Source organism: Hevea brasiliensis, chromosome 2, assembly GCF_030052815.1.
Source record: "Hevea brasiliensis isolate MT/VB/25A 57/8 chromosome 2, ASM3005281v1, whole genome shotgun sequence".
In the NCBI taxonomy this organism is placed as follows: Eukaryota; Viridiplantae; Streptophyta; class Magnoliopsida; order Malpighiales; family Euphorbiaceae; genus Hevea; species Hevea brasiliensis.
The window spans coordinates 5,343,112-5,357,348 of record NC_079494.1 but is presented as its reverse complement, the minus strand read 5'-3'; the positions used below and the strand labels follow the sequence as shown (position 1 = coordinate 5,357,348).

The window sequence follows — 14,237 nt, the reverse complement described above, 5'->3', positions numbered from 1 at the left end:
AAATTATTTTCTTTCTTTCTTTTTCTTATTTTATTTTGATTGAAAGATTTCTAAGAAAAATTAAAATATTTTTACAAATATAACTTAAATTTTGAATCAATAAAATTTTTCTCTAATTTTTTTGTCTAAGCTATCCTTAAACCATCCCTAAACTACTTTCAAACCGTCCTCCAAACTGTTTTGAACCGTTCTTTTTTGAACCGTCCTTCAAACCATTTTAAATCGGGGCTCAAACTGGAATCGGCGGTTCAGGAATCGCCTTCCAAACTGTCCCCTGATGATGTTATTCAAATTCATAATTTTATTAAACCTAAACCGATGATTCAAGAACCGTAACCGGCGATTTTTAAATGTTTTGGGCCCGTGGACGGGACTTAATAGGATTTCGTTGCCTTGACTGGACAGGATATCCTCTTCGGTTCAACTGGTATCAGAGCCTCATAATGGTCTGTGCGGTCCCGGGTTCGAGTCTCACCCCTGCGTAAAAAACAGCTCTGCACTAAGAGTGGGCCTGGCGAACCCAGTGTCTACGCAAGTGGAGTCGTGGTGGGTTTGGGCCCGTGGATGAGACTTAAGAGGATTTCGGTGCATTGACTGGACAGAATATCCTTTTCGGTTCAACAATAAGAAATCAGAAGGCTGAGAAAACAGTTAGCCCAAGTTGAAGCAGATTTGCATAAACCAACAAAGACTCCAGTCTCTTACAGCCCATTTTCTACAGTGCTGTCTCATAACCCTTTCCTTCCTACTCCTGAACCTGCTTACTCTCCTTTCGGCCCTTTTAACTACTCATATGAACCATCTCCAACTACATACCACCCATCTCCTTTGTTCAGACCTACTCCAACACCTACCAAATATGAACTAAAGAGTCCTTCTACCTCAGAAGAATCTCATCCTCCAAAAAGAAAGATTGATAAAGGCAAGGACAAAATATATCCTGATCCTCCTCCCCAACACATGGTATCAATACCCTCTGAATCAGAAGGCAACTCTTCAGATGACTCATCTGGAGATGACAGTGAGGATGGACGAATGGATATCACGACATTGCTCATGGCAGATCCTCAGCCAACTGCGTCTCAGATAGGTCCTTCGCCAACAACAGATTCTACTAGTGGAAATACAGGCCTTGCCACTGGGCCTCCTCAAGCCCAAGATCCACATGTGGAAATGCCAGAAGATGATCCAATCTTGGATTTCAATCTCCCAAGAGCCCCACATCAATCCAGGCCCAGCTCAGGCCCATGGTTCACTCTGGACGATGTTCCTCCTTCAAAATGGAGAGACCGCCTCACGGAATTCAAAGCCTGGCTTGATGTCCAGATGCTTCGAGAAGGTGCTGACTCTCATACAGTTCTTAGAGAATTTGCATCTCGAACTGTTGGTACATTACAGGACTGGTTTGCCTCTATTGGAGAATATCAAAAGGCCCAGTTTTCTCACTTGAGTACTATACAAGCTGTCAATGCTATTTTTGCTAAATTCCTTAGAGATACCTCTTTATACAGCAAGCAGTTACTCCAGGAGTACTTTGACATGCGTTGCTGCTCTCTGAAAAGGACAAACATTGAAAGACATTACCAGCGCATGGCTCAGCGTTATTATTTACTAAATGGTTATAATGATGTTAATCTCTGGCACACATACATTGCCTCTCTCCCTGAGGCACTACAACCTGAGCTCCACAGAAGCATTGCTGTAACCAGAAGAGCAATGAATACCATTACCATAAGAGAAATCCACCAGATGACGCTGGCTTATCTAGATAAAATGTGCGAACAACAGAAGTTATTTAAAGACATCATTGACAACAGCAAAGCCTTGAAGAATGTCTGCCAGAAGTCCCACCTTGCCATCAAATGCAAGAAAAAGAATTGTGAATGCAAGCCAAAGAAAAAGGGACATTACAAGAAACATTTTTCTGGGTTCAAACCCCCTTTCAAGTAGAAAAGGGGAAGAAGATCAGTCAGATACTTTTAAAAGAAAAGAATGGGTACAAAGAAATCTGATAGGTGCTACATCTGTGGCAATCGGGGTCACTATGCCAAGAACTGCCCTAAGAACCCCAATAAGGCAGTTAAGCTTTTACAACATATACAGCAGGCTTCTCACATCTCCCTAGAGCATGATGATGTTGAATCCCTGTTCTCTGAACAAGATGAACCAGATGAAGATACAGTATTTGCCCTCGGAGCAGATACTGGTTCAGAACAAGACCACTCTTTCTCTTCAGGAGAATCAGGTTCAGATACTGAAGCCCATTACCCGTCTTACCTGGCCCAACATATCCAATCCTCCCAATCAACCCACAGCCCAGATACTATTCTAATTCCTTTAATCCCGCTTCATATTCTTCCCAGCAAATATGAATGGCCCATTAGTGTCATTGGTTTCCTAGATACCGGGGCTCACAAAAGCATAATGAACCCAGCTATTTTACCTCTAGAATACTGGGTCCCTCATGAAGAATACTTCAAGGCAACAGATGGGAATGTTTTCAAAACTAGCCTCATCACCAAGCATCCCATTGGGATTCAGTTCTTCCCTACTTGCATCCTCTGGACCAGGGTCATCGGGTCGGATCTTCCTGACAAGGATTTATTGATAGGCTTTGACTAGTATCAACAAGCAAAGCATTTGAGTAATAGGGACATGTCTTACCACCTTGCATGCAGGAAGTGTGGTATTGACGTTTTTTCCTAACTACAATCTCTCGCTAAGAGATCCACATCTCAGCACCGCCTTGAAGGTCCAAGTCCAACTCACTGATGCAGCACAAGTCACATCCTCCATGATGGCTACGTTACACCATCAGATCATCTATAGACTGCAAGATCATGCAGTAGATCTATCTCAGCCATCCGTATCAAATGATGCTTTGCTCGTATTAGCAGACACTGAGACCACCCCAATAATAGTCCAAATACCTACGCAACTGCCTAGAAATGAGCATGAGCAGCTCATCCTGAAGGATTGGTTAACCAATTATGAGAGGCTTCATTCAACCTCTCAACCAATCCAGATCACGGAATCTTCTTTCAAAAGAAATCCTAATGGTACAGTACAGACTTCCTTTGAGCCACCACAGCATTCTACAGGATCTTTACCTGTATTCCAGACCATGATGGTCCAGCCATTAGAAAAGGAGCAAGAAGATTTTCCCATTGGAGCAGTAACACCTGACAACCATTACATCTATCCTCAGAAGATAGATGGTCACTGTCCCTGGGATCTCCCAGGATCTGGAATGTGCGATGAAGACTGTGACTATTGTGACAACTACTGGGAAAATGAATATGACCATCCTTTGTCTGATAAAATTTGGAGGAAGCTTACCAAAAGAACGAGGAAAGCTTCTTGCAAGCCTCAGTAAGTTCTCAGAAGAGATTATCCAGATAGTACCCCATGGATTGGGATCCATAAAGAAACCAAGCAGAAAAAGACCTCTTCCCATCTATGAGCTTGCCCTTGAGATCATCAGAAAAGAAGGAAAGAAACTGCCCCCTCTTAAACCGGTTTCTTTCCCTCCTCCTGCACTCCCTTTGGTGTAACCTTGTATGATGTTCTAACCTGCCTCTTATGAAGCAGATTTTCCCCCATTAGCACAACCGACATACCAGCAGACCAAAATCTCCACCAAAACTTTCATTCACTGAACTAAGGTTGATAGTGAGGGTCAGATAACCCCGATCACTCAAGCTAAAGAAGTTCTAAATTGGCAGACGAAAAATGCAGCAGTCCAGAACAAAACATTACAACGGATTGACTCCAAGATTGATCAAGTCCTCACCAGAACTCAAAATATTGATCAAAAGGTCAATTCTTTCACTGCATTTGCCCAGAACATGTATAAAGATTTGCAAGGCAAAATTACTCAGTTTGACAAGGATTTGAGATCTTCAATCCAGCAACAGAGGTTTGGCATGGAGTTTAACCAGAAGAGACAAGAAATCAGAAGGCTGAGAAAATAGTTAGCCCAAGTTGAAGTAGATTTGCATAAACCAACAGAGACTCCAGTCTCTTACAGCTCATTTTCTACAGTGCTGTCTCATAACCCTTTCCTTCCTACTCCTGAACCTGCTTACTCTCCATTCGGCCCCTTTAACTACTCATATGAACCACTTCCAACTACATACCACCCATCTCCTTTGTTCAGACCTACTCCAACACCTGCCAGATATGAACCAAAGAGTCCTTCTTCCTCAAAAGAATCTCATCCTCCAAAAAGGAAGATTGATAAAGGCAAGGACAAAGTGTATCCTGATCCTCCTCCCCAACTCATGGTATCAATACCCTCTGAATCAGAAGACAACTCTTCAGATGACTCATCTGGAGATGATAGTGAGGATGGACGAATGGATATCACGACATTGCTCATGGTAGATCCTCAGCCAACTGCGTCTCAGACAGGTCCTTCGCCAACAACAGATTCTACTAGTGGAACTACAGGCCCTGCCACTGGGCCTCCTCAAGCCCAAGATCCACATGTGGAAATGCCAGAATATGATCCAATCTTGGATTTCAATCTCCCAGGAGCCCCACATCAATCCAGGCCCAGCTTAGGCTCATGGTTCACTCTGGACGATGTTCCTCCTTCAAAATGGAGAGACCGCCTCACGGAATTCAAAGCCTGGCTTAATGTCCAGATGCTTCGAGAAGGTGCTGACTCTCATACAGTTCTTAGCGAATTTGTATCCCAAACTGTTGGTACATTACAGGACTGGTTTGCCTTTATTGGAGAATAACAAAAGGCCCAGTTTTGTCACTTGAGTATTATACAAGCTGTCAATGCTATTTTTGCTGAATTCCTTGGAGATACCTCTTTATACAGCAAGCAGTTACGCCAGGAGTACTTTGACATGCGTTGCTGCTCTCTGAAAAGGACAGACATTGAAAGTCATTACTAGCGCATGGCTCAGCGTTATTATTTACTAAATGGTTATAATGATGTTAATCTCCGGCGCACATACATTGCCTCTCTCCCAGAGGCACTACAACCTGAGCTCCACAGAAGCATTGCTGCAACCAGAAGAGCAATGAATACCATTACCATCGGAGAAATCCACCAGATGACGCTGGCTTGTCTAGATAAAATATGCGAACAACAGAAGTTATTTAAAGACATCATTGACAACAGCAAAGCCTTGAAGAATGTCTGCCAGAAGTCCCACCTTGCCATCAAATGCAAGGAAAAGAATTGTGAATGCAAGCCAAAGAAAAAAGGATATTACAAGAAACATTCTTCTGGGTTCAAACCCCCTTTCAAGCAGAAAAGGGGAAGAAGATCAGTCAAATACTTTCGAAAGAGAAGAACAGGTACAAAGAAATCTGATAGGTGCTACATCTGTGGCAATCGAGGTCACTATGCCAAGAACTGCCCTAAGAACCCCAATAAGGCAGTTAAGCTTTTACAACATATACAGCAGGCTTCTCACATCTCCCTGGAGCATGATGATGTTGAATCCCTGTTATCTGAACAAGATGAACTAGATGAAGATACAGTCTTTGCCCTCGGAGACGATACTAGTTCAGAACAAGACCACTCTTTCTCTTTAGGAGAATCAGGTTCAGATACTGAAGCCCATTACCCATCTTAACTGGCCCAACATATCCAATCCTCCCAATCAACCCACGGCCTGGACACTATTCCAATTCCTTTAGTCCCGCTTCATATTTTTCCCAGCAAATATGAACGACCCATTAGTGTCATTGGTTTCCTAGATACCGGGGTTCACAAAAGCATGATAAACCCAGCTATTTTACCTCCAGAATACTGGGTCCCTCATGAAGAATACTTCAAGGTAGCAGATGGGAACGTTTTCAAAACTAGCCTCATCACCAAGCATCCCATTGGGATTCAGTTCTTCCCTACTTGCATCCTCTGGACCAGGGTCATCGGGTCGGATCTTCCTGACAAGGATTTATTGATAGGCTTTGACTTGTATCAACAAGCAAAGCATTTGAGTAATAGGGACATGTCTTACCACCTTGCATGCAGGAAGTGTGGTATTGACGTTTTTTCCTAACTACAATCTCTCACTAAGAGATCCACATCTCAGCACTGCCTTGAAGGTCCAAGTCTAACTCACTGGTGCAGCACAAGTCACATCCTCCATGATGGCTACGTTACACCATCAGATCATCTATAGACTGCAAGATCATGCAGTAGATCTATCTCAGCCATCCGTATCAAATGATGCTCGTCAGACAGCGTATTAATCGAGACCACCCCAACAATAGTCCAAATACCTACCCAACTGCTTAGAAATGAGTATGAGCAGCTCATCCCAAAGGATTGGTTAACCAATTATGAGAGGCTTCATTCAACCTCTCAACCAATCCAGATCACGAAATCTTCTTTTAGAAGAAATCCTAATGGTACAGTATAGACTTCTTTCCAGCCACCACGGCATTCTACAGGATCTTTACCTATATTCCAGACCATGATGGTCCAGCCATTAGAAAAGGAGCAAGAAGATTTTCCCATTGGAGCAGTAACACCTGAAAACCATTACATCTATCCTCAGAAGATAGATGGTCACTGTCCCTGGGATCTCCCAGGATCTGGAATGTGCGATGAAGACTGTGACTGTTGTGATAACTACTGGGAAAATGAATATGACCATCTTTGTCTGATAAAAACTGGAGGAAGCTTACCAAAAGAACGAGGAAAGCTTCTTGCAAGCCTCAGCAAGTTCTCATAAGAGATTATCTAGATAGTAGCCCATGGATTGGGATCCATGAGGAAACCAAGCAGAAAAGACCTCTTCCCATCTATGAGCTTGCCCTTGAGATCATCAGAAAAGAAGGAAAGAAACTGCCCCCTCTTAAACCGGTTTCTTCCACTCCTCCTGCACTCCCTTTAGTGCAACCTTGTATGATGTTCTCACTTGCCTCTTATGAAGTAGATTTTCCCCCATTAGCACAACAGACAGACCAGCAGACCAAAATCTCCACCAGACCTTTCATTCACTCAAGTAAGGTTGATAGTGAGGGTCAGATAACCCCGATCACTCAAGCTGAAGAAGTTCTAAATTGGCAGACGAAGAATGCAGCAGTCTAGAACAAAACATTACAATGGATTGACTCCAAGATTGATCAAGTCCTCACCAGGACTCAAAATATTGATCAAAAGGTCGATTCTTTCACTGCATTTGCCCAGAACATGTATAAAGATTTGCAAGCCAAAATTACTCAGCTTGACAAGGATTTGAGATCTTCAATCTAGCAACGGAGGTTTGGCACGGAGTTTAACCAGAAGGAACAAGAAATCAGAAGGCTAAGAAAATAGTTAGCCCAAGTTGAAGCAGATTTGCATAAACCAACATAGACTCGAGTATCTTACAGCCCATTTTCTACAGTGTTGTCTCATAACCCTTTCCTTTCTACTCCTGAACCTGCTTACTCTCCTTTTGGCCCTTTTAACTACTCATATGAACTACCTCCAACTACATACCACCCATCTCCTTTGTTCAGACCTACTCCAACACCTACCAGATATGAACCAAAGAGTCCTTCTTCCTTAGAAGAATCTCATCATCCAAAAAGGAAGATTGATAAAGGCAAGGAAAAAATGTATCCTGATCCTCCTTCCCAACACATGGTATCAATACCCTCTGAATCAGAAAACAACTCTTCAGATGACTTATCTGGAGATGACAGTGAGGATGGACGAATGGATATCACGACATTGCTCATGGCAGATCCTCAGCCAACTGCGTCTCAGACAGGTCCTTCGCCAACAACAGATTCTACTAGTGGAAATACAGGCCCTGCCACTAGGCCTCCTCAAGCCCAAGATCCACATGTGGAAATGCCAGAAGATGATCCAATCTTGGATTTCAATCTCCCAGGAGCCCCACATCAATCCAGGCCCAGCTCAGGCCCATGGTTCACTCTGGACGATGTTCCTCCTTCAAAATAGAGAGACCACCTAGCGGAATTCAAAGCCTGGCTTGATGTCCAGATGCTTCGAGAAGGTGCTGACTCTCATACAGTTCTTAGAGAATTTGTATCCCGAACTGTTGGTACATTACAGGACTGGTTTGCCTCTATTGGAGAATATCAAAAGGCCTAGTTTTCTCACTTGAGTACTATACAAGCTGTCAATGCTATTTTTGCTAAATTCCTTGGAGATGCCTCTTTATACAGCAAGCAGTTACGTCAGGAGTACTTTGATATGCGTTGCTGCTCTCTGAAAAGGGCAGACATTGAAAGACATTACCAGCGCATGGCTCAGCGTTATTATTTACTAAATGGTTATAATGATGTTAATCTCTGGCACACATACATTGCCTCTCTCCCGGAGGCACTACAACCTGAGCTCCACAGAAGCATTGCTGCAACCAGAAGAGCAATGAATACCATTACCATCGGAGAAATCCACCAGATGATGCTGGCTTATCTAGATAAAATGTGCGAACAACAGAAGTTATTTAAAGACATCATTGACAATAGCAAAGCCTTGAAGAATGTCTGCCAGAAGTCCCACCTTGCCATCAAATGCAAGGAAAAGAATTGTGAATGCAAGCCAAAGAAAAAGGGACATTACAAGAAACATTCTTCTGGGTTCAAACCCCCTTTCAAGCAGAAAAAGGGAAGAAGATCAGTCAGATACTTTCGAAAGAAAAGAACGGGTACAAAGAAATCTGATAGGTGCTACATCTGTGGCAATCGGGGTCACTATGCCAAGAACTGCCCTAAGAACCCCAATAAGGCAGTTAAGCTTTTACAACATATACAGCAGGCTTCTCACATCTCCCTGGAGCATGATGATGTTGAATCCCTGTTATCTGAACAAGATGAACCAGATGAAGATACAGTCTTTGCCCTCAGAGCAGATACTGGTTCAGAACAAGACCACTCTTTCTCTTTAGGAGAATCAGGTTTAGATACTGAAGCCCATTACCCGTCTTACCTGGCCTAACATATCCAATCCTCCCAATCAACCCACGGCCTAGACACTATTCCAATTCCTTTAGTCCCGCTTCATAGCAAATATGAACGGCCCATTAGTGTCATTGGTTTCCTAGATACCGGGGCTCACAAAAGCATGATGAACCCAGCTATTTTACCTCCAGAATGCTGGGTCCCTCATGAAGAATACTTCAAGGCAGTAGATGGGTTTTCAAAACTAGCCTCATCACCAAGCATCCCATTGAGATTCAGTTCTTCCCTACTTGCATCCTCTGGACCAGGATCATCGGGTCGGATCTTCCTGAAAAGGATTTATTGATAGGCTTTGACTAGTATCAACAAGCAAAGCATTTGAAGATCCTCCCCACAGGATTAAAATATAAGAGGAATTTTTAGCCCTTCACTTCCGTCCCAAGGTTATATTCTTTGGCCGATGCCTCAGCTGACTTCCAAGAACACAAAGAGCTCCTCTTAAGATCCTGTGCTGATTCTCATGCACATTTTCACCATCACCACCCCCTATGGAAGAACCCAGACTTCTTTGTCAATCTTCCATTCAAACTCAATGAAGATATCAACCCAACAAAGGCTTCACACCCAGGGATAAATCTTACAGACTTGGCTCTAGCCTAAGAAGAATGTAAACAGCTTCTCCAACAGGGTCTCATAGAACTCACTTCTTCTCAGTGGGCCTGCCAGGCCTTTTATGTTGAAAAGAGATATGAATGGTTAAGGGGAAAGAAACGACTTGTTATTGATTACAAGCCCCTGAATCATTTCCTTCAAGATGACAAGTTCCTATTATCGAAACCGAAAGCCTTGTTCACTCAACTCCACCAGGCCCATATCTTCTCCAAATTTGACCTCAAAGCTGGATTTTGGAAATTGGGTATTAACCCCTTTGATAGGCCTAAAACCGCTTTCTGCATTCCTACGGCCCAATGCCAATGGACAGTCCTTCCATTTGGCCTTAAGACGGCCCCATCAGTTTTCCAAAAGGCCATGACAAGAATATTCGAGCCCATACTTCACAGTGCTCTCATCTACATAGATGATATCCTTCTTTTCTCCAAAGATGTTACGGCCCATAGGACACTTTTGTCTATATTTCAACAATTGGTGGATTCTTATAGAATTATGCTATCAGAGAAGAAGAGCTCAATGGCCCAAACTGATATCGACTTCCTTGGAATGAAGTTCAAAGATGGAAAATACCAACCGGGACCTCACATTGTAGAAGAATTACTAAAGTTCCCTGATAAGATGATAAAAAAGCAAATATAGCAGTTCCTTAGTATTATCAATTACATCAGAAAGTTTATTCAGCATGTGGCCGCCTACACATGCCAACTGTAAAAAATGCTTAAGAAGAATGCTCCACCTTGGAAGGAAGAATAGACATGTGCAGTCAAGGCATTAAAAGAAGTGGCTCTAAACCCACCACCTCTAAAGATTCCCAGTATTGGACACAGAATCCTTCAGACTAATGCTAGTGACACCCACTGGGGTGCAGTCCTCATCGAAGAAATACAAGGAGAAAGGCATATCTGCGGACATGTTAGTGGAGAATTTTCAAAGCCTCAAAAACATTATCATTCGGTCTATAAAAAAATATTAGCTGTTAAAAACGGGATAAAGAGATTCGAATTCTATCTCATTGGCCACCATTTTACTGTGGTCATAGACAGCTCATCCTTCCCAAAAGTTCTAGACTTCAAAAATAAGTCTCTTCCTGAACCACAATTACTGAGTCTAAAAGACTGGTTCGCCAAGTATAAATTCACAGTCTAACACATCAAAGGGAAGCATAACTTGGTTCCTGATCTTCTATCCATGCCCAAGAACCTCCACCTCATTCAATCTTCCTCTACACTCCCTTTGATCCTTATGGCATCATCATCATCATCCTCTCCACATACTCCTTCTCCAATGCACAATTTCCTAGTTCCTACTCTAGATAGTTTTCCTCCAGGATGCTCACCTAACCAGCCCATCACAAAAATGGCTAAGTTTGCAAGAGATCACCTGTTCCACTATCTACGTGCCAGAAATACTCTGAGAGGATTACTCCCATCCTCATCTATCTTTATCCCTGATAACCCTTTCCTCACCTGTTTCAGTATCCATCCTGACAAAGAACTCATCCTGGAAGAATTATGGCTTCTCTGGTGCATGGTTACCCTCTATTCCACAGGGATAGAATTCCCACTCATGGCCCTGTACCAATATATTATGTGCAACACCAATAGGACTCTCCTGTCCAGATTTTTGTAGTGGTTTAGCCCATTTTAGCATAGCGATATAGTCTGAAGCGCATCATAGACACACATGGGATTGAAGACAGGCCCACCGGGACTCAGCCCAATATCAGGACAATGTTCATCATGCATAGGCCTTTCTCTAGGAGGCCCGATGGACTTCTCTGGACTCAAAATACTGAGTACGAATGGAGAACCTACGTGGGATCAATCACTGAAAAGGACACCATGGGACCCTTAAGGAAACAGCTAGCAGAATATCTCTGCGAAATCAATGGCTATCAGTATCTGACGCTCCCCCATGTGAATTGTACATCTCTGGGTCCCATTCGGACTCTCACTGATGAGCACATTGACTGGACCCATCCCATGTGGCAAGATTCCCAGGATCTGATGGACACCGAGTCACGAGATGCCATTCAGAGCACTGACCCACCATCTCCTGTACACCGACAGTGGCCAAAGGACTTTTTTGGAATCGATTCTGATGACTCCGACTTTGATACTCTTAATCTATCCACAACCCCATGATAAAAGTTAAAGTCTGACAGTCTGTCGACCAACTATGTAATAAATGTCTATCGGCCAACTATGTAATAAATGTCCTTTTTGGTTTTGTTTTTACTTTATTTACATTAAGAGTGTCGGTAGCCAGTTTCTAGCCGGTTGCCTGTAATCCTTAGAGCCTCCGAGTCTATATAAGGAGCTGCTCTCTTCAGTTGTAATCAGACTAAGATTTTCCTTTCAATAATATTCTCTGAAGTTTTCTTCTATGGCTTTCTAAACCTTTCTCTTTCTCTCCGAAAACCTTTGAATGTGTATCATACTCTTATAATCAGAGATATGTATGCTCTACACTTACCGCTTGAGAGGATCCTGTGTATCAGAAATATCTTTGTTTTGATGTTAGGTGCGACGGTCCCGTTATCATACATGTAATGTATAAAAGGGCACAGCCAGAGAGTACCTATGGAGAGGGAATAGGCATAGCATGAGTACATTATGTGTATGGTAAGGGCTCCCAGCTCATTCTGGTATGGTAAGGGCTCCTGGCTCATTCTAGTATCAGAGCTTGATTATGTTTGTATTATACATACTTCATCGGTGAGTAGGGGAGAAATTCTCAATCCTTGAAAGTATACTTGTCGCAAGGTATTTTGCGGTCGCCTGGACGAACACTCACCGAAGTGGGAAAGAGTGAGGAATCGCCACTTTAATTTTAAGGGAAATTAAAGAAAACCATTCATGAAAATAAATTTAAATGAAACCACTTCGAAAATAGAGATTCTAGGTTCGGGGTCCATATACGGGCGGGGAAAGTGTTAGGCACCTCACCTCATCCCTCAACGAGGGTAAACAGATTTAATCTTATGCTCTTTCATGAATTAAAAGGGTAATTAGGGGATTGGGATAATGATGATATTAATTCTTTGTGCAAAATAAAGGAATGTTTGATATTTCACTTATTTTGGATTACCTAGGAACACAAGTTTGTGAGATGGCTCTTTGGTGAGTTAGTGTTTGAGTGAATTTGCCTTATGTATTAGGGTTATGTCGTTTAGTTTGAATTTTGTTAAGAGAGCTTGGGCAGGGAATTTTCTCCCGATCTCTAGATATATTTATTAAGGGTTGGGAGATTTCGGATAAGAACTCTCCTCCGATCTCCCTGTTTTAATTTAAACGAGAATCAGGTAAGAACTCTCCCCCGAACTCTTTTGGTTTAAAATTTAGTTAAGGATCTCAGATAAGAATTCTCCTCCGATCTCCGCATTTTATTTGAATGAGGATCAGGTAAGAACTCTCCCCCGACCCCTTAAAGTATTTGGTTTAAGATTTTAAAGAGGGATCTCGGATAAGAACTCTCCTCCGATCTCCACATATTTAATAAAGTTTTTGGTTGAGGATCGGATAAGAACTCTCCTCCAATCTCTTTAAGTATTTAATTTAGGGTTTAGAGTGAGGAATCTCGGATAAGAACTCTCCTTCGATCTCCACATATTTATTAAAATTTTTGGTTGAGAATCGGATAAGAACTCTCCTCCGATCTCTTAAAATTTCGTATTGTACAATCTTATGAGTTAAGGAATCTAGCGACCGAGGGCGTAAAAGACCCACGTGTAGATTTTTGAACCCACTGAGCCTTATCTAGAGGGTGGACATGATACCGAACTTCTTACCGATCTCTTATGTGATCACCTTATCAGAACTCTTTAGTCCGATCTCTTTGGTTGCTCGCTCGGAATCTGAACTTATCGGATTCCCGATTTATTACATCATCCTCTGGGTTTGCCCCATGGCCCGACTTCTAGACTTATTTGGTTTAACCCACTATTTGACCTTTTGTTACAACTTTTCTTTTTGTCATTTTTATTTGTTTTGAAAACTCTCATATCGAAATACCCATGCCTACGCTCTATTGAATAGTTATAAGTTACCTACGGGATGAATGTCTACTGTTGAAGAAAATAACAACCAGATTATGATAAAAGGGATTTCCAAATAAAAATAAGAGAAGATACAGGAAATGACTACTGGCCTAGACAACTTATTCTGAAATTTAATGTGATTGGATATGAAAGAAACCTTAAAAAAAACTGGGGAAAACCAACTGAGGGTATTCAACAAAATAACAGTTTACTGCAACTGTTTTGGGATTTTAATGTAACTGAACATAGAAGAAATTTTAAAAAGAAAAGCTAGAGAAGATAGACAAAGGCATTCAATAAAATGGCAGTTGAAACACTTACCTGTGGAAGATTGAGGCTATTGAACTAACTCTGGAGCCACAAATATTGCTGCGTTGAAGGCTAGTGGTACAAGGACCAATGCTTACTTTGAGATTGGGAGAACCAGGTTGAAATGCAGTAGAACCAAAGTGACGGAAACCGGGTCAGAATAAGATCAAGCTAAAAGAAATAATGGGTTGAGATTGGGGGGTGATGCAGACGAGACCGAACGAAAACGGTAATAGCAGAGTGATGAACAAACTGAAAATGGAGAATTTCAAGGTTCGTAAACTCTGTCAATGGAGATATTCAAGAAAACTAGTTTCTGAAGTTC

General features: G+C 42.2%; 1 protein-coding gene across 1 annotated transcript; it reads left to right on the top strand.

Annotated features, from left to right (window-relative positions):
• The first annotated feature begins 4,913 nt into the window (after positions 1–4,913).
• Positions 4,914–5,600, top strand: LOC110646282 (uncharacterized). Its single transcript, XM_021799682.2, has one exon. It carries the CDS (start codon positions 4,914–4,916, stop codon positions 5,598–5,600), a length of 687 nt encoding a protein of 228 aa, XP_021655374.2.
• Positions 5,601–14,237: the final 8,637 nt, after the last annotated feature.

What these genes read in the sequence shown, in the direction of transcription:
- LOC110646282 (XM_021799682.2), top strand. Translation starts at nt 4,914, where the DNA reads ATGGCTCAGCGTTATTATTTACTAAATGGTTATAATGATGTTAATCTC.